The sequence below is a fragment of the Panthera tigris genome, chromosome B3 (assembly GCF_018350195.1).
Source record: "Panthera tigris isolate Pti1 chromosome B3, P.tigris_Pti1_mat1.1, whole genome shotgun sequence".
In the NCBI taxonomy this organism is placed as follows: Eukaryota; Metazoa; Chordata; class Mammalia; order Carnivora; family Felidae; genus Panthera; species Panthera tigris.
Genome location: NC_056665.1, coordinates 62,744,432 through 62,765,524, shown reverse-complemented (window position 1 = coordinate 62,765,524; position 21,093 = coordinate 62,744,432). Strand labels below are relative to the sequence as shown.

At 43.4% G+C, this 21,093-nt stretch overlaps 1 protein-coding gene across 5 annotated transcripts in view; it reads left to right on the top strand.

Annotated features, from left to right (window-relative positions):
• Window positions 1-21,093, top strand: part of EIF2AK4 (eukaryotic translation initiation factor 2 alpha kinase 4) — a 98,282-nt gene that overhangs the window by 32,319 nt on the left and 44,870 nt on the right. For all 5 annotated transcript variants that reach the window (XR_006218674.1, XM_042989171.1, XM_007081644.3 and 2 more), the window contains exons 9-17: window positions 1,558-2,093; window positions 6,956-7,062; window positions 7,646-7,803; window positions 11,269-11,720; window positions 12,484-12,547; window positions 14,023-14,106; window positions 16,007-16,129; window positions 18,381-18,485; window positions 20,888-20,942. Coding sequence is in view for 4 of the 5 variants with exons in the window: in XM_042989171.1 (XP_042845105.1) it covers window positions 1,558-2,093; window positions 6,956-7,062; window positions 7,646-7,803; window positions 11,269-11,720; window positions 12,484-12,547; window positions 14,023-14,106; window positions 16,007-16,129; window positions 18,381-18,485; window positions 20,888-20,942 (1,684 nt within the window). In the remaining variant the exon portion in view is untranslated. The remainder of the gene's footprint in view (window positions 1-1,557; window positions 2,094-6,955; window positions 7,063-7,645; window positions 7,804-11,268; window positions 11,721-12,483; window positions 12,548-14,022; window positions 14,107-16,006; window positions 16,130-18,380; window positions 18,486-20,887; window positions 20,943-21,093) is intronic.

Sequence of the window (21,093 nt, the reverse complement as noted above, 5' to 3'; positions counted from 1 at the left end):
GCACAACTCTCACAGAGTGGTCACGATTTTGAGGCTGTTTTCTGCACCTCTGTTGTCAGCCTCTTTTATGGTATTAATAGCCATCTCCAAGAAAAAGAAACGCATATTTATGATAGAAAAACTGGAAGGAAATACACTGAAATCATAATGGTTGTCTTTGGGTGGTGACCATCTAGATAATTTGTGGGTGTCTCTCTTTTTTGTGTTAGTACTTATTAAAGTGTTGACACTGAATCCTTATAATCAAGAAAGGTGGGTGGTTTTTTTTGTTTTTTTTTTTTTGTCTCTTTTTTTAGCGTTTATTTATTTTGAGAGAGAGGGAGAGACAGAGAGAATCCCAAGCAGGCTCCACCCTGTCAGCGCAGAGCCCCATGCATGGTTTAATCTCACGAACCATGAAATCGTGATCTGAGCTGAAATCAGGAGTTGGATGCTTAACTGATGAAGCTACCCAGGCACCCCGTTTTTTTTTAGTTTTTGTTTTTTATGTTTTTTTTTTTTAATGTTTATTGGTTTTGAGAGAGGGAGAGAGAGAACCCCAAGCAGGCTCCATGCTTAGCGTGGAGCCTGTCGTGGGGCTCACTCTCACAACCATGAGATCATGACAGGTGCCGAAATCAAGAGTCAGACATTCATCCGACTGAGCCACACAGGCGTCCCTGCCCCCATTGTTATTATTTTTTTTTAAGATTTTTAAAAATCTTTTTAAGCAATCTTTATACCCAACATGGAACTCCATTGACCGAGGTTGCCAGGCACCACAATCAGGATTTTTTTTTTTCTTTTAATTTTTTTTTTTTTTCAACGTTTACTTATTTTTGAGACAGAAAGAGACAGAGCATGAACGGGGGAGGGTCAGGGAGAGGGAGACACAGAATCTGAAACAGGCTCCAGGCTCTGAGCTGTCAGCACAGAGCCCAACGCGGGGCTCAAACTCACGGACCGCGAGATCATGACCTGAGCCGAAGTCGGCCCCTTAACCGACTGAGCCACCCAGGTGCCCCAGGAAAGGTTTTTTAAAATAATTAGTGTTTCTTTTTTTTTCTGCTGGCCTTATGGCAAAATAAATTGCTTTTAAGAGCTGTTCACCAATGTTAGGGGTGCCTGGGTGGCTGAGTTGGTTAAGCGTCCGACTCAGGTCATGATCTCAAGGTTTGTGAGTTTGAGCCCTGCATCAGGCTCTGTGCTGACATCTCCGAGCCTGGAGCCTGCTTCGGATTCCGTGCCTCCCTCTCTCTCTGCCCCTCTCCTGCTGGCACTCTGTGTGCATCTGTCTCAAAAATAAATAAACGTTAAAAAAAATAAATAGGAAAAACTGTTCACCAGTTTTATAGTAATTTGCGCATTAGATTTTGAGATCACACAAGTTGATAATTAAATTGCTTTCATCTTCATGAACCATTAGGTTGGCCATATAATTTAGGGGAGGATACAGTGCAGAACATATTTGTTCTCCTTTGAAAGTACGTTTTCTGTTAAATAGTTTACCTTTGAAGTGAAATACCATTTTAATGCTGGCCAATACAATATTATCTTAGTGGTGTTTTTCCTTATCAGATTCAAGGGGCAGAAACGGAATTCAACTCGCTGGTAAAATTGAGCCATCCAAATGTTGTACACTACTTTGCGATGAATCTCAAAGAGCAAGATGACTCCATCGTGGTGGACATTTTATTGGAGCATATTAATGGGGTCTCTCTCGCCGCACACCTGAGCCACTCAGGCCCCATCCCCGTTCATCAGCTCCGCAAGTACGCAGCTCAGCTCTTGTCGGGCCTCAGTTATTTGCACAGCAACGACGTGGTGCACAAGGTTCTGAGCGCATCCAGTGTCTTGGTGGACGCAGAGGGCAATGTCAAGATTACAGACTACAGCATTTCTAAGCGCCTAGCAGACATTTGCAAGGAGGACGTATTTGAGCAAAGCCGAGTTAGTTTCAGTGACAGCGCCCTGCCTTATAAAACTGGAAAGAAAGGAGACGTTTGGTGTCTTGGCCTTCTGCTGATCTCCCTCAGCCAAGGACAAGAATGTGGAGAGTACCCTGTGACCATCCCTAGCGACTTACCAGCTGACTTCCAAGATTTTCTAAAGAAGTGAGTATCCCTGAGATTCTCTCTAATTGCTCTTTACTCCTGAGCTTTGGACTGCGCTTGAATGTGCTCACCATCTAAGGGATGTGTTGAAGCTGAAAAGTGAGGAGCAGGATTGGAGTTTATTCTTTGTCCTCCCAGTCTTTTCCCAGCCACATAGGTTCTGTTTTCTTGCTTACGTTTTCATTCCCTTAGTTCGCCCATTCTCCTAAATTCACTTGGGCTTAGTAATAGATTTCCAAGCTGCTTTGGGGGAGAGCCTGGTATATCTAGGAAGTTAACTGGGAGAAATGCCCCAAGTATTCCAAATGGAAGACCCTCCTTGTCTCCCTTTGCTGCTGGTTCCTCAAGGATCAAAGACAAGGCCTCCGCTGTCTAGGAGTGTGATTCTGCCCCTTGTTCTTCGTAACCATTCTTCACTGTGTCATTCAGCCAAGTCATAGACGGCAGTGACTGTCTCACACCAGCCATAGGATTTTTCAATACTTGTAAATTCCAGGTGCACATTTCATTGTAGAGCGAAGTCTAACTGCATTGAGAGAATCCTTACTGAGGGGCTCACCTAAGGCCTACGGTTTTTGTCTGGGTCCTTCCCTTTAGGACTTTGCAGCTTAGCCCTGCCTCTGTGCTGTGTCCAAGCCAGACCTAGGTGCTCTGGGTTTCTCTGTGAAAAGGGAACTAAGATCTCTTCAGTCTGGGCTTTTCTAGATACTCCCCTGGTCCTGCCCTCCTGCAGAAGTTGACCCGGACTGGTTTCTTCCCTTTCCTGCACTCTGTCTTGTTTCTCACTATTTCTTTTTTCCAACCATTCACTTTTATCCACTCCCTCCATTTCTTTTTTAATCCTTTAATCTATCTATTTATTATTATTTTTTGCTGTTTATTTTTGAGAGAGAGACAGAGTGTGAGTGGGGAGGGGCAGAGAGATGGAGACACAGCAGGCTCCAGGCTCTGGCTGTCATCACGGAGCCCGACGTGGGGCTCCAATTCACGGACCACGACATCGTGACCTGAGCAAAGTTGGATGCTTAACCAACTGAGCCACCCAGGCGCCCCAATTTAATTGATTTTTTTTTTAATGTTTATTGATTTATTTTGAGAGAGAGCGCGAGCAGAGGGAGAGGCGCGCGAGGGAGAGAGAGAGAGAGGGACAATCCCAGGTGGGCGCCACACCAACAGTGGAGAGCCCCATGTGGGACTCGATCTCACAGAACAGTAAGGTCATGACCTGAGCCGAAATCAGGAGTCAGACCCTTAACCAACTGAGCCACCTGGCGCCCCTCTTTCTTACTCTTTAACATGGTTGTCCTTGAGACTTTTTGTATATTCCTCCCCCATCCTAGACTGGTTTGATGGACTGCTCAGTGAAGAAGTTGCCGCACAGTGTTGTACTTCCTTTGCTGTCCAACCGCAGTTAAAAAAAAAAGAAAGAAATCGTTCACAAACGGCACCAGCATGGCTACATTTCATTTGTAGTTGTTTGTTTTACTTACTGGTGAATCCCCTGGACAAAGATTCTGTTCAGCTCAGTCTGCGTGATAGGAAAGAGCCCAGACTGGAGCCGGACCGCTGGATTCAGATCCCATCTTTCCCCCTTAGAATTCGCTGAGTCTTAAGTTCTCCACCCAGAGTTGTATCCTTGTAAAATGGATCGTTTTAATTTACTAATTTACTTTTAATTTAGTCCTTTAATAATAATAGCACTGCCTCCCTCAGGAGGTGGTTGGAGGGATTGAGTGAGCTCAACGCCTATCCAGTGGCCTGTGCTGTGGTTGTGTTAGTTAGCACCGTCTTCTGGAGAGAGTACAGTAAGCTTCCAGGCTTTTCATCCCTTTTCAGAGCTGGACCTAACATTTGCCTCCACTACTTATGGCTGCCATGGTGCCAAAATTAGTGGCTCAGAAAATTTCATCTTTTTTTTTTTTTTTTTTTTTAATGTCTGTTTATTTTTGAGAGACAGAGACAGAACGTGAGCAGGGATGGGACGGAGAGAGAGAGGGAGACACAGAATCCAAAGCAGGCTCCTGGCTCCGAGCTGTCAGCCCAGAGCCCCACGCAGGGCTCAAACCCACGGACCACGAGATCATGACCTGAGCCAAGGTCGGACGCTTAACTGAGCCAACCAGTCACCCCAGAAAATTTCATCTTTTTAACTGAGCTCCTGGAGGCTATAAAATCTCTTTATTTTTTTGAATTTACATCCAAATTAGTTAGCATATAGTGCAACAATGATTTCAGGAGTAGGTTCCTTAATGCCCCTTACCCATTTAACCCATCCCCCCCCCCCCCCATCCCGGCTCTAAGATCTCTTAAAGATACGATTTGTTCTAGGAAGGCTTTACAGTTTTTCTTGATTACTGTCACAGTTGAGTTAGAGTTGACAGTGTGCTTCAGAAACCTGACAGGATGTGTATAGGGATGTTCATTGCAGCATTTTTTTTATGCACGTGAAAAATTAGAAATTGTCTAAATGTCCAACAGTAGGAGAAGAAGGTGTATGTAATATAAATAAATTCTGGTAAGTTCAGAAAGATCTTGGAAAGATCTCTAAGACACGTGGTGTAGCCTTGTAATATATAATAAGAAATATTTATTTGGCCTTCATCCCTGTTTGAAGCACAAAGCTCTCGAAAACTTTGGAATTTCTGAAGTGATGAGAGTGGTAAGGGTGTCCCATGTTATGTTGATGAGGTAAATTTTGGACCACACCAGAGGATGGGGATGGTTGCCCAGAGAACTGACCTGAGAACCCACCCCTCTCACCAATCACTAGTGGCCAATGATTTAATTAATCATGCCTATATAATGCAGCCTCCATAAAAACCCAAAAGGTTGGGGTTTGGAGAACTTCCAGCTTGGTGAGCACATGGAGATTTTGGGAGGCAGGTGAGCCTGGAGGGGGGGCATGGAAGCCCTGTGATGTCTCCACACACCTCACCCTATGCATTTCTTAATTTTTACAAAAATTTTTAACGTTTTATTTATTTTTGAGTGAGAGAGACAGAGTATGAGCAGGGGAGGGGCAGAGAGAGAGGGAGACAGAGAATCCGAAGCAGCCTTCAGGCTCGGAGCTGTCGGCACAGAGCCCAACTCAGGGCTCAAACTCGTGAACTGCAAGATCATGACCTGAAGTCAGACGCTTAAATAACTGAGCCACCCAGGCACCCCTTGCTCTATGCATTTCTTCTAACTGTTCCTGAGTTATATCCTTCCATAAGAAACTGGTAATCTAGTAAATGTTTCTCTGAGTTCTGGAAGCACTCTAGCAGACTAATGGAACTCAGGGAGGGGGTTGTTGGAACCTCTGATCTGTAGCTGGTTGATTGAAAGCATGGGTTGTGACTGGCATCTGCAAGGGACTGGGGGGCAGTCTTATGGGATCGAGCCCTCGACCTGTGGGATCTGATGTGGTCCCCAGGTAGGTGGTGTCAGAATTGAGTTGAATTGTAGGACACCAAGCTGGTGTTAGAGAATTGCTTGGTCCCCCTCCCTGCTAGTCCCCCAACAGTGGAATTGAGTACAGAACCTTTTACATGATCAAATGAAAAAAGCAAGTTGAGGATTGTACAGGGTGAAGTCGTTAGAAGAAAAAAAAAAGTGTCTCTTTTGTATGATTGTGTTAAATGCATAGAAAAATAAAGTCTAGAATGACAGACACTAAAGGGGAAGGGAGGAATTGGAGAGAGTTGGCGGTTTGGTCAAAGACTTTATCATGATCAATAAGGTTTTAACTTTTGCAAGGAGAAGGCATTCTTGGTTTACTTCAAGGTAGTTAAAATTAACCTTAAATTTAGGGGAAAAAACCATATCTTACACAAATGCTTTTATTGTGATTTTTTTTTTCCTGTCCTTTTCAAGGTGTGAAATTAGGAGTACTTGGCATTTTAGTGCTGACATAAAAAAGTAAAATGTTCCCCTTTAAGGTAGTTGCTGCCACCACTCGATAGCTACAGATTTTAAGTATAGAATTCAGAGTGATGGTTGGTTCTGTTAGAAACATTGTTGATAATTAGGGTCAGGAGCTACCCAGTGGTGCTGGCTTGGGTCATTGTCAATACAGCCAGACAGCTGAGATCTTTTAAAACAGTGGTTCTCAGGTTTTATGTTGAATTGAAACCGCCCGGACAGCTTGGTGAAGCACAGATTACTGCCCAGACCACCAGAGTTGCTGATTTATCAGGACAGCGTTGGAATAGAATTTGTAACAAATCCCCAACAATACTGATAGTGAATGCTACTGGTCAGAGACCCCACCTCGAGAACCACTGGGTTAAAGGCATGGCTTCTCTTCCTTCATTAAAAAACAAAAATTATTTATTAGAACACCAAACCAGGTTCAAGGAATGAGAATGAAAAGAAAGTATGTGACAAAATGTGGGATTTTAAAAAAAGTAGTCCATAATTGTTACCAGTTTACATCATACTTTGACGAACAGGCTTTGTCCAAAATTTGTCATATTGGGCCCCGATCTTGCATCAGCTTTCAGATTTGCTTGTCCTTTGGAAAGCTTTGTTTTCCACTGGTCCTGGAGAGTCTTGGTTTAGTATGTCAAGTCATTGAACTATTAATGGGAGTGGAAATTCATAACTTGTGCTATCTTAAACTTGTTAAAAAAAAAAATAGTGTAGTGTTCCATGAGATAGATCTTCCTGCCTCTAAAGACTATACATTTTTTGACTCCCCACTCACACCCAGCCTGGTGTTCAATATGTATTCACTTATGAGTGCATTTTGGTCCATAAGCAATATGAATTCTCTAATGTGTATTTATTTTAAAATCAATCAATAAAAAAAAAAAACTTGCATTAACAAGTTTAGTGCTTGTTTTCTGTGTCACTGAGACCCTTTCTTCCCTCTCACTGAGGTGTGTTTGCTTGGATGATAAGGAAAGATGGAGTCCCCAGCAGTTGTTGAAACACAGCTTTATCAATCCTCAGCCGAAAATGTCTTTACTGGAACAAAGTCCTGAAGGTGAGTCTGTTACCACTCTTTTTTGAAAACCTGCCTGACATTAATTATTTTGAAAGTAAACCTTAAACTGGAACGGACTGCTTGGATCATAGATTTTTATCTGGTTTATGCCGAGCTGTACGTAAATCCTTTCATTGAATGTGTACCATGCACATGGAACTGTTGTGCCCTCCTGGTTTTTTCCAGCCTCGACTGATTAAAGTGTCCATTGGCTAACTCTTCTGGTCACATCACTTTACTGCTGTGCAACCGGATTTCTCTGTCACTACTCAAGTAGCAGATGAGGGATCATCAGCAGAGCTGGGGATGAGGCAGGAGACCTGGGTATGGGTTCTGACCCTATTGCATTGTCATTTCCTTGTTAGCAGTCTCAGCCCCACCTCTGACCTGGGCTCATGTGTATTCCACCTCACCTTACAAGGTGAGAGAGGAGAAGTGTTCACAGGTCTGTGCCAGGGAAGAGGTACTTTTTCAAACTACCGGTTGGGACCCCTTCTTCCAGCACTTGGTTCCTTACTGGGTTTTGCATCCCTTGCTCTTTTTCTAATGCCTCGTTTGCCTCTCACGTTTTGTTTTGTCTCAGACTCGGGAGGACAAGATTATGTTGAGACCGTTATTCCTAGGAAGCAGCTACCCAGCGCGGCATTCTTCAGTGAGACACAGAGACAGTTTTCCCGGTACTTCATCGAGTTTGAAGAATTACAGCTTCTCGGCAAAGGAGCTTTTGGGGCTGTCATCAAGGTGTGGTACAACGTTGTGCCCGGCGCTTTCAGAGCTCCTCCTCTGTTCATTTCTGCACACAGGGAGTTCTTTTTTTATTTTTATTTTTTAAAGGGAGTTCTTTTTTGAGAGCGGGGAGAGAAGTGAGCACGGCCATTTGAAACTCTGACCGTCATGACCTTTGCAAAGTCAAAGGCTTGAAAGTTCCCCTGGACACGTTAAGAACGTATCATGCCTCCTCCGTTGCCTGATGCAGTCCCTCAATGTGAAAACCGCATGATTACATGCGGAGCCAGGACCTCTCCATGAAGACCATTTTTCTGAGCTTTGGTTCAGAAAGAAAAGTGTCCTTTTTGTCCCATTTGCTTTTCAGAGGTGCTGTGGATAAAAGGGCTGCGAGGTTAGCGCTGAAGTGGGGTTCACTGGGAAATGGCCCCAGACGGTCTCCATGCCTTGTATTTTCCAGCTGCTCCGGAGAGAGAAAATTAGTGGCGCGTTACGAGGGCCGCCGTTGTTAGGTTTTGCCTTCCCCGTTCTTGTCTATTTGGGTGACTCATGATTACTTGCCCCTTGAGAAAGCGATTTCAGCTGCTCTTAAGTAATTTTTGGCCGTTTGCCTCCTAGGAGACCCAGGCTGATACTGTGCTATTAAATCCCTATAAGACCTGTCATCTTTCACAGAATAAAATGGTCCTCCATCAAGAAGGCATATGCCCATTTAGGATTCTGAGAATGTTATTAGGAAAGGTTACTAGGATTACTGTGGAAGGCCTTTTACACTCCCCTAAATAAATAAATAAATAGGTGTTTCTGTGGTAATCAGGGACAGAAAGACAATCTTGAGTTTTCTGAAAGGAGATTATAGTATCATGGAAAATGTTCAACTTTCTTCGTGAAAGTATAGACACTCTAGTTAGACGGTTAAATAGACCTACTATGGGCAGATACCTTGATTGGATAGTCACAGTGATCTTCAGGGGAGTGGATGATTGTTGGGTATGTTATTCATTTAACTCCCACTATAATTTTGATCAAGCCCTTTAATGTGTTTGTATTTTAGATTTTTGAACACAAACATTACCAAACTCCATTTTGGGTAGGCTCATATAATAAAAACGTCTAGTAATTTAAGCCCCTAAGTTTTCTTGTGGTTTTTCGTTCCGAGAGGCCATAGCCCTCACACTCCGTCTCTGTTTCTGGGTTAGGGTAGGGCCTTCTATTCTGTTCAGTGATCTGGCATTTCAATAGCAGTTGACCTGAGTATGATTCATGAACCTTTCCATTTTTATTTATTTATTTTTACTTTTTAAAAAAAATATTTATTTTTGAGAGAGACGGAGAGACAAAATGTCAGCTGGGGAGGTGCAGAGAGAGAGGGAGACACAGAATGCAAAGCAGGCTCCAGGCTCTGAGCTCTCAGCACAGAGCCTGGTGCAAGGCTGGAACTAATGAGCTGTGAGATCATGACTTGAGCCGAAGTCGGATGCTCAACCAACTGAGCCACCTAGGCGCCCCAGCACCTTTCCATTTTAATAAGTGAGTTCCTAGAAGTCTGCAGTGTAGCAAGCTCCACATCCCGATCAGTGACTCCAAGTGTTCATGATGTGTTCTGAGACTCAAGGTTGAAGACCATGCCAAGACTTTGCATGGTCTTCTACTCTATTAACATGGCAGTAAACAACACAGGGCTACATAGAGCTTTTTGGAGCACATTCCATATTTCAGGTCACGTGGCAGGTGGCTCGCAAACCTTATCTTTCAATTTGGTGACATGTTATGAAATAAATATTAACCCCCTTTTTCAGACAAGGGAACTGACTTTCAGAGAAGTTATGTAATTAGCGTGAGGTTACATACATGCACTAACAGATGAAAACCAGCCTTCAGACCTAGATCTGTTTTACTCAAAAGCATGTTTCTTGCCACTGTTTCCACACAAACGTAATCTGAAACAATTTTATAGTACTCCTTTCTCTATCCTGGAAGTTATTTACTATACTAATCTAAACCTATGAGAATGATGCTTTATTTTGTATTTTGTCATTAACTAGTTCCTCCCTCCGCCCATGGCCAGGTTGTTGCTTTTTATCACCTCATTTGTCCTGCACATTGGGTCTGGAATGTTCTGGTGAACAAAAATTTTTCAAAGCTACTTCAGTCAACCCAATGGCATGGTGCAACTGCCAAAGAGAAGATGCCTCTGTGCAGGATGTAGAGACCTGCCTTTGAAACTTTCTTTTGTATTTTTCTTGTTTTTATTTGATTGTGTTCTTAATCACATTTTTTTAGTCTTAATACATGTCATCAGTTGTAAATCTTTTTTTTTTTTTTTAATGTTTATTTATTTTGAGAGAGAGAGAGAGAGAGCAAGCAGGGAAGGGGCAGAAAGAGAGGAAGAGAGTGGATCCTTAGCAGGCTCCAAGCTGTCTGTGCAGAGCCCAACATGGGGCCACGAACTGAAAAATAAGACCTGAACTGAAACCAAGAGTCACGGCACTTAACCATCTGAGCCACCCAGGTGCCCCTCCATCATAAGTCTTCGTAACAAAATCAGTGGGCAATAATTGTGTTAATACCAATTTTTTTTTTTTTTTTTTTTTTTTTTTTACTGAGCATCTTTCTCAGTGAGGCCTTGATTGTAAGTGCTTTGCTCGCCTCATTCACTTAATCCTTGCAGATAGTGACCTTTGAGGAAGGGAAGTGGTATATGTACCGTTTTATAGATGAGAAAATTGAATTTTGAGGAAATTAAGTCATTTGCCCAATTTTACACAGCTTTGTAAGTCGAGAATTAGAATCTGCATTCAACTTAACATTTTTGGAGTTGAGTTGGTGTTTAGTGACTTTGTTAAAAAAAATAAAACACAAAACTTGGAGAGAAGCTAAAATTCTGAAACCTTATACTGATTTCAGAAAATAATTCTTATATATATATATTTTAAAGTTTATTTATTTTGAGAAAGATCATGAGTGCAAGCAGAGAGAGGGAGAGAGAGAATCCCAAGCAGGCTCCATGCTGTCAGCGTAGAGCCAGACCCTGGCTCGAACTCCCAAACTGTGAGATTATGACCTGAGCCAAAATCAAGAGTCAGATGCTTAATCGACTGAGCCACCCAGGCATCTGGAACATAGTTCGTAATTCAACAATTTCTTAGAAATTGAGATAGCATATGTGATACTGGGAAAGCAGGAATGTGATTGTCGGTAAAATTAATGATTCAAATGGAGATCATATTTTCTCCAGGTCTCTTATTATTAAGCTAAATACACCTGTCACTTGAGGTGAGATGTTTTCTGTTTTTTTGCAGTCCAGACTTTGTTCAGCTCAAGAGGTTGAAATGTGTGGCTCTCCACTGTAGCTTTTGGTCCTCATTCAGAACCAAGGGCTCGCCTTGGGAGGGGATTGGTGAGGCCATACAGATGTCACCTTTGCATGGCTCTGAGCCGCTGACCTGCACTGGCTTCCTCCCCCTCTTCTCTCGGCAGGTGCAGAACAAGCTGGATGGCTGCTGCTACGCGGTGAAGCGCATCCCCATTAACCCGGCCAGCAGGCATTTCCGCAGGATCAAGGGCGAGGTGACCCTGCTGTCACGCCTGCACCATGAGAACATCGTGCGCTACTACAACGCCTGGATCGAGAGATACGAGCGGCCGGTGGGCCTGGGGATCTTGCCCTCGGACTCGGAGTCCAGCCCAGGGATGCCCCAGGCCCGGGACGGGCAAGGTTTGTCTCGGCCTACCGCACAGGACAGCAGGCGGGACGGCCCTGGCAGCGTGGAGGCCACAGCGCCACCGCCAATCCTCAGCTCAGTGGAGTGGAGCACCTCGGGGGAGCGCTCGGCCAGTGCCCGCTTCCCCGCCGCTGGCCCGGGCTCCAGCAGCGACGAGGAAGAGGACGATGAGGAGGAGAACGACGGTGTCTTCTCGCAGCCCTTCCTGTAAGATCATCTGCGGGGGCGCCAGGCCCACCCCTGGGGGAAGGGGATTCAATGAGAGACCCGGGCTGTCACCGTGTTTCCATACACAAACGTGTGCATGTTGAAAAAGTAACCAGATACAATCCAAAGGTGTTTTTCCCCCACTGTTGTCACAAGATCTCCAAAATCCAAGCCCTGAAGGAAGGAAAAATAGGAATTCCTTCCAATACCTCACTTTAGTACATTTGGTAGAAAGTTTATGGAGAGCATTCTTTTTTTATTTTTTTAATTTTTTTTTTTTTAACGTTTATTTATTTCTGAGACAGAGAGAGACAGAGCATGAACGGGGGAGGGTCATAGAGAGAGGGAGACACAGAATCTGAAACAGGCTCCAGGCTCTGAGCCGTCAGCACAGAGCCTGACGCGGAGCTTGAACTCACGAACCGCGAGATCATGACCCGAGCCGAAGTCGGACGCTTAACCTACTGAGCCACCCAGGCGCCCCTAGAGAGCATTCTTTTGGATAAGGGTTTCCAACTCTGGGACGTTGAAAAACTAACCTGGAGTCTTGACCTGGGGCCAACTGCAGTTCTAAAAAAGGGTTTACCAAACCAATAATTATGATCCTGAAGTTTATGCTTCTCAGAAGCCACCCTGGTCATCTTTTACTTTCCTGGTTGGATTTCGTTCTATCCAGTTGGATACAGTTGATCATAACTCTTAGCTGTTGAATTTATAACAGGGAATTTGATTTCTTCAGTATTTCTCTATTTCTCTTTTTAAGACCTGCTTCAGATTCTGACAGTGATATCATCTTTGAAGATGAGAACAGTAAGAGTCAGAATCAGGTAAATATGTAAATAGAAATTACACCATTTTATCATGGGTGGGCTTGTAAGAAAACTAACATTTGACATTATAAACCTCTGGTAGAATAATAAAGCCTTGCTCTGATATGCAAATATAGAAACTTTCAATGTTAAAAATGTGGTTATTTCATTTATTTGCCACTCCTATGTTTATTTATAGGCCTTAATTTATCCACATAATCAAACATGCTCGCTTGTAGAAGAGAGGAGTAAATGGACATGCTGGTTTTATTTCATTTTGTCTTGTTTTTGAGAGACAAAGACCGTGCCTGCGCACAAGGGAGGGGCAGAGGGAGAGGGTGAGAGAGAGAATCCCAAGCAGGCTTCGTGCTCTCAGTGCAGATCCTGATAAGGGGCTCAGTCTCACAAACCAGGAGATCAGAACCTGAAACAAAAATCAAAGGTCAGACACTTTTAGCTGACTGAGCCACCCAGGTGCCCCTTGTTTTGTTTTGTTTTTTAAGTACAAACCGTTTCCTAGAAGATTTGGGGAAACTTTATGTGGTTGGGGATGCCAGTTGAATTAAGTAATTAAATAACATAATTGTGAAGTTATGTTGGTCTCTATGACCAGTTAATCTTGATCATTTTATTCTCCCTACACCGTCCTCAAGAACAGCGTTTTAACAGAGTCATGATCCTGTAACGGGTTATGAAAACAATTTTGAGGGGCCACAACCAGCTTTACTTAATTTTTAATGCCGTCGAGAAGAGTAGAGAACACCGAAGTGCGTCACACTAGTAAAGATAAGCTGTATACCGTGGCTCTCGTGAGTGTGCGAACTGGGTGTGATACATCTGTTTCTGTTTCAAACTGGTCTGAAAAACCAGTTTGAAAAAAGGGTCGAGTGTCATGGCTTTATTCTCTACGAATAGAAACAGAATTATAAGGGTGCATTCAGTATAGGTAAAGAAGTCTACATGTAGGCCCTGTTAGATAAGCAGTTACATTGAGGTGAAGGAGGGTCGACTGCATGAGCCAACATTTCTTAGGTACTTCCTTTTTTTTAATTAAAATCACCTTAGACTCCTCTTGGTTTAAAGTTACAAATTGTAAATTTAACTGGGAATAATAGTATAAGTAACCTAACCTACTGCTTTGGTTTCAGCATTAGTCATGCATTGAAGTATTGTGGGAGCACCAAGTTTATAATCCTGGTTTTACTTGGTTGAGGGCAACATGCCAGGGGACATTCTACTTGATGAGTAAAAGCCTCCAAGAGATTAACAGTCTTCTGCAGATAATCCTCAGGGTATTTAAATGATTCAAGAGTAGAACCTGATGGTTTGCACAACAGAGAGGTCAGGGTTTTTTTTCTTCGATAAAAAGGAAAAATGTTGAAAAATGCTCCCACAAACAAACTATAAATCAGTGCCACCGACTTGATGGCAGTGATGCTCGTGTTCCATTTCAGCTCCCGTTCTTGAGTTCTCATGTGTTCGTCTTGGATTAGGATGAAGACTGCAATGGGAAGGACAGTTACCATGAAAGTGAGCCATCGGCGACCACTGAGGCTGTGCACTACCTATATATCCAGGTAGGGCCTGGCACGTGTGCGTCTTGGTGACATGGCAACTCCCAGTGGTTGCTGGCGGGTGTGTTTCAGGAGGCTCGAACAAGACAGTGGGCAGAAGAGGGCTCACCCGCACTGCCAAAGATTAATTGGCCGGAGAGGATTGTAACATGGCGCCCCTCCCCCTAGCCTTGAACTCATGCTTTCTGTACCATAGCAGCACACGGCACAGGGCTCTGGACTCAGGCTGCGTAAGTTCTCCTCCTGCATCCCCCAGTCACAGCTGTGTGAGCTCAGGCGAGTTGCTTCCGCCTCCTGTGCCTCTGGTTCCCCGTCTCGCTGTCTCAAAGACTTGTGAGAGATAGAAGAGGTAAAGACTTGTGAAAAAAAGAAGTAATGTCTCTAGGGTAATTAGAACCATTTGAATTCCGTAAATGCCAGACTGTGCATGGACAGAAGTTTCACTCTAACAAGTTGAATCTGGACAGGTAAGGCGTGATGCATACACATCCTTGCATGTGCGGAAGAAACACCAACGTGGCTTTAGGCAGAGTGTCCTGGAACCTCTGGCAGACAGGTGCCGTAGGCAAACCAGTTCCAGTGAGGCTTTACTGAAAGGAAAGCCTGCTCACGTGTCTGAGGGACAGAGTCCTGGGCAGTGGTGAGCTCTGGCAGCAGAGGGACAGCCACGTATCAACGAGGAAAACTTGTCTCTCCCCAAGTGAATAGGGCCATGTGTTATTATTAGTATTTTCAGTCATATCTATAAGGAGGGAGATCTTTAAGTGTGAGACGCGGTACCGTGTGCCAGAAGTAGTGTTTCCAAAGAGACTAATGAGGTGGTTGCTTTCCTACAGTTGGAGCTGGTTTTAAGTATTCCCTAACATAAACGTCTTTCAGGTACCATACAACACACATAATAAAGCATCTGTCCCCCGAACCACTAACTGAAGTATGTACTATGTGCCATTAGGCTCTAGACAGGAGTCAGAAGTATATAAGGGAGGTGCATCCGAGGTGCAGTAGGATCATGGTCTGGGAGTCTCAGGCCCTCGTGAGGACTAGAGGAGGAATCAGAATCTGTAGATGGTTAACCTGAGCACGAGAGTGTATTCCTGTCCTCTAAAATGGCATGTTCCTCTCTTTAAAAACAGTAAAATCTTTCTTCATGAGAAATCTCAACTCTGGCACTGGTTGGAAACCGATAGGCTCGTTTTACTGGTTTCATAAATCAAATGCTACGTGTTGATCTAAGATATTTAAATGATACTTCCTTGTTTTCTGATACATTAATATATAAGGAAGGGTGAGAAAGAGCCCTATCCTGAATGTTTTGATATTTGTAATGTTTTGCTCTAGACTTGCAGGTCATTGTCATGAATTCAAAGTAAAAATGATAGGGGCACCCGGCTGGCTCAATTGGAAGAGCATGTGACTCCAGATCTTGGGGTTGTGAGTTCGAGCCCCACGCTGGGTTAGAGATTACTTAAAAATAAAATCTTTAAAAAAAAAAAGTACAAACGAGAAAGACTAACGACATCATTAGATTTTTAATTAGCCTTTCTTGGAAATTGGGGTTTGGAAACAGTCTTGTAAAACAAAATTTTGTGTAGTTCTCAGTTTTTTCATTATTTGAAAAATAATGAAATTATTTATCACAAGGTTTTAAACAAGTCTTATGTGTTTTAAGTGAACGATAATATGAAAACTAAAATGGTTATGCTGGGGTGCTATGATTATGTCTCTTTCCCCCCAGTTTTTTAATACTGTTGCTTTCTGTTTTCAGTGTAAAAACAAGCCTTTCCTTTAACTACTTAAAATCCACAGCACAAGTTTTAAAATGGAAGATTACGTTAATCGCCATTGTCCTCCTTAATTGAAACCCTGTACAATCAAATGCTGCCTGGTCTGTTCTTGCCCCCAGATGGAGTACTGTGAGAAGAGCACTTTGCGAGACACCATTGACCAGGGACTATATCAGGATACCATCAGACTCTGGAGGCTTTTTCGAGAGATTCTGGATGGATTGGCTTATATCCATGAGAAAGTAAACTTTATAACATTTCATACCTGAAAACTTTATGTAAAACTTATGACAAAAAATACTGTGAGATTGGAGAAACACAGAAACAGAGGGTATAAAGTGTGAAAGTTCAAAGAAAACACTGAAGGTTAGGACAGGGGCCAGCAAACTGTGGCTGTGGGCTCAAATTCCACTTCTACCTGCATTTATACAGCCTGTGAGCTAAGAATGACTTTTACATTTTTAAAGGGTTGTAAAAAAAACAAAAGAGAGGGGTGTCTGGGTAGCTCAGTTGGTCGAGCCTCTGGCTCTTGATTTCGGGTTAGGTGATGATTCCCGGGTTGTGGGATCAAACCCATGTCAGGCTCTGCACTGAGAGTGGAGCCTCCTAGGGATTCTCTCTCTTTTTCTGTCTGCCCCTCTCCCCTGCTTGCCCGCTCTCTCTGTCTAAAATTTTTTTTAAAAATTGTTTTTTAAATCAAAAGAGGAAGAGTATTTCATGACAAGAAAATTCTGTGAAATTCAGATGTCGGTGTCTACAAATAAAGTTTTATTGGGACACGGCCATGCTTGTTTGTTTACACATTGCCTATAGCTATCTTTGTGCTATAAAACTGTGGGTGGGATTGAGTAGCTGTGACAGAGACTGCATGGCCCTAAAGCCTAAAATATTTATCTGATTTACAGAGATTTCTGCAGCCTCTGGGTTAAGTGGAAATATTTGAACACATACCAAAAGCAAAGATGATTCCTTGAGCTGTTTAAAATAAAGGAAGAGTATGGGGCGCCTGGGTGGCTCAGTCGGTTGAGCGTCCGACTTCGGCTCAGGTCATGAACTCGCGGTCCGTGAGTTCGAGCCCCGCGTCGGGCTCTGTGCTGACAGCTCAGAGCCTGGAGCCTGTTTCAGATTCTGTGTCTCCCTCTCTCTGACCCTCCCCTGTTCATGCTCTGTCTCTCCCTGTCTCAAAAATAAATAAGCGTTAAAAAAAAAATTTTTTTTTTAAATAAAGGAAGAGTGTGATTAACACAGGCCCAGTTATTTGATTCTAATGGCTTAGTGCTGTCCTTCCTAGGAACATGGAGAGACCAGAAAGCCACCTAGCAAGAGTAGAAATGAGACTGAGAAACACAGCTCGCCACATGGTATAAGATGTCATTTTAGAGAGTTAGAGAATGTCACATCAATGCACATGGTAACGGATCTAGCTTCAGGATGAAACACTGCTTACATTTTAAAAATGGGATTATCTAATGCATCAGTCAGTATAGGTACTTTTTCCCCCCTTTGCTTCAATTTTCTTTAACTTAAAATGTTCATACTATAGTATATTGATACTAAAAAGCTAGGCCTGTAATTCATCTAGTTTATAAATGATTTGGTGGGGCACGATTTGCAAGGTTGGAAATAAAAAGGAGTTCTAACGGCAGCCGTTAGAACTCTGTGGCTGTGAGATCACCTGGGTTCCTAGAAGTGTGCCCCGAGCCCTCTCCTCCTCTCCATCTAGTCCGTTCAGCATCTGTTAATCATCTGCTGGGTGTCTAATACTGTGCCACACCTCGAAATGCAGACAGGCACGAGGATATGACAAACCCTATGCTTGAAAGGGACTTGCTGTGGTCTGAAGGAGCCACACTTTACCTTCACGTGACAGTGAAGCGATCATACAATAAGGTGTTTTCATTACATTCTAATTATTTCCTGTATTAGCATACCTAAAACAATAAGCATCATGAGGATGCCGTTAGGAAGGGGAGAAAGCCGAGTTCACGTAACAGATAATCATTGGGCACTTACGTGTGTGCTAGGGATGCAATTGAATTAGAATCACTGTGGAAGCCTTCATGGGTGAGCTGGCGCTTGGAACTGCTGGCACAATTCAAATGAGTGGAGAAAACAAGAATTTCTTAGGAAAAATAGTGAAGAAAATAAGAGACGGGTTGAAAATGGTGTCTGTCTCCCCAACCAGAGCAAGGGTTTTAGGGTGCCAAAAGGAGAAAGACTGGGAACCTAGTGGAAGGGGCCCTTGACTGCCCCGTGGAACCATTTGGATTTGATCTGATCCAGGACCATTAGGAGGTAAACTGGGAGAGGGTGGCAAGGTCATTGGCAGGACAGTCGAGAGACCGTGCAGAGGCCATATGGCCTGGACCAGTGTGGTCTGCAGGGGAACACCTCATCTGCTTCTCATTACTTGCTTGGTTGGCCTTTGAAATTAGGAAACAGGTATAACTATAAACTGTATTTGGGAAACCGTTCTTTGCTCTCTTCCATCAGGGAATGATTCACCGGGATTTGAAGCCTGTCAACATTTTTTTGGATTCCGATGACCATGTAAAAATAGGTGATTTTGGTTTGGCGACAGACCATCTAGCCTTCACGGTGAGTATTTTTCAGATTAGACTATGCCTGAAAAATGGCCCTGTATGCCTTCATTATCCTCATAACTTTGACAGTTACGAGGTTGACTGAACTGTGCCATGTAATCTTCAGGAAATTTTGCAAGTCTGAAGGGGTGAACTACCACTGATCTTTTAGGCTTTGCAAGGGTGAATACATCTTAGTGAGGACGTTCCACTTGAGAGGTATAAAATTACCGGTTTGTGGATGAGAGTTAGGTCAAAGACATATAATACTTGATGAAATAGTTTGCTAGTTTGGTCTACCATGCCAGGCACTAGGCTAGATGCTTTACACTTGAGGAGCTTTTAGTTAATTTAGGGAAACAAAGCTAAAAACAAACAACAAATATGAGAAGAGCCAGTCCTAGACAACATGTAACTCAGAAGGTATTTATTTTATTCTTTACAACATTACAGAGTAATTCTTTAACATGCAAAGCTAAAATAATGTGTAGTAAGAGAAATCGAGATATAAGACCAAAGGCACGAGAAAATTTTGATATAGTTATAAAGACCCAGAAGGGCGGTATAAAGAAACGAACATTTCAGATGGGCCTTAAAGGATGGGTGGGAGTCCAGCAGGCTGAGATTGAGGGCAGACCGGGTAGGGGATCCCAGAGAGAGAGAACAGCGTAAGCAAAGGCCCTGGGGTGAACAGACATGATTGGAGGCCAGCAGGCTGTCTGGTTGGTTAAAGCTATGAGTCAAACGGGAGCAGTGATGATGGTGGACAGCTGGGATTCTCCTAGTTGGCAGGCCTTAAGTGCCAGAGGAAGAGTCTTTACTTACAGTAAGACAAATTTGCTAGGCATAAAATCTCTAGTACATGCAGTTAATTTTCAGGGGGGTCAGAGAAAGAAAACAGGATCAATGGTGCCATAGGAGCAAAATTTCCAACTATAGGAGCAAAACCAGAAGGTGAGGTTAGGAGAGGAGAGGGAGGAAACAGAAGGGGACAGTGAGGGTGTGGGCCTGAGTAGAACAGTGGGGCTTTTTAAATTTTTAAAATTTTTTTTATGTTTATTTACTTTTGAAAGAGAGAGAGACAGAGTACGAGTGGGGCAGGGGCAGAGAGAGAAGGAGACAGAATCCTTAGCAGGCTCCAGGCTCTGAGCTGTCAGCACAGAGACCGACGTGGGGCTCGAATTCATGGACTGCAAGATACTGACCTGAACCGAAGTCAGACACTCAACCCACTGAGCCACCCAGGTGCCCCAACAGCAGGGAATTTTGAAGTGCTAAGACCAAGGAAGGCCCAGATGATGGCATCTTGATCCCCAAACGAAATAATTTAACTTGATATCTGGAGGCTATAGTATAGTGAGTAGATAAGGGCACAGGTTCTGGAGGCCCTGACCTAGGCTAGAATCCTATCCCTGCTGGTCCCTTGTGGCATGACCTTGGGCAGGTTAGCTAGTTAACCTCTCAATACCTCCTGTATAAAATGTACCTATTGGGGCGCCTGGGTGGCCTAGTCGGTTGAGCGTCCGACTTCGGCTCAGGTCATGAACTCGCGGTCCGTGAGTTCGAGCCCCGCGTCAGGCTCTGTGCTGACAGCTCAGAGCGTGGAGCCTGTTTCGGATTCTGTGTCTCCCTCTCTCTGACCCTCCCCCGTTCATGCTCTGTCTCTCCCTGTCTCAAAAATAAATAAAACGTTAAAAAAAAAAAATTAAAAAATAAAATGTACCTAATGCTAATACCGACTTCAGTGTTGCTGGCGGGATAAAATGAGAATACAGGTAAAGCACCTGGAACAGTGCCTGGCATTTCCCTCTTGGGGAAGGCTTAATGGCATTAATGTCAGAGATGCTATTATGGATGGTGGTTCTTGTGACAGGAGCCTGTGGAGTGACCCCAGAAGACAGTGATTTAGGGTCACTTGTGAGACGGTGCTGTCACAGGCACAGTTGAGGAAGGTGAGGCTACCTGATTGTTGCTAGCACTGAGAGTGGAACAGATTTGGTGACCAGCCTCTTGGAAAGAAGAATACAGATTCACCCAGATAAGGAAACAGCAGTGGGAAAGTTAGAAAGTGAGTTTGTTGTTGTTGTTATCATACTCTTAATTTTCCTAGTAAATAGACTCTGTTTTGCCATCTGCAATGTGAAAATACATTGGTTTCTGTAAGCTGTTGGAGCTTCCTGCCACAAAGAAAGAATTCTACAACAAAGTGCCCTTCTCCTTAATCTCATTGGGTTTCCACTGAGTCCTGCATTAGTAGGGTAACTAAACAAAACATATTTAAAGCTCAGAAAAAGCATTGTTCTAGTTAGTCTGTGTTCTGTGGATAATTTTTCAGTCTTCATTTAGAAATGGAGAAGCTATTCCTGTAGAATAATAAAACATTTTAAGAGTGATATTTGACTGGCTTATATTTTTTAGGCTGATGGCAAGCAAGATGATACAGCAGATCACTTGATTAAGCCAGACCCTTCAGGTAAATCCAGAAACCTGTATATGTAGTGTATTAAAAAGCAGACCACAAAGGTTTTTTATCCCTTATTCTCTGTCTCTCTTTTTTAAATACAAAACACTGCAAATATAATGTATATAACCTGAGGAGTTTGGTTATACATTTATACCCATGA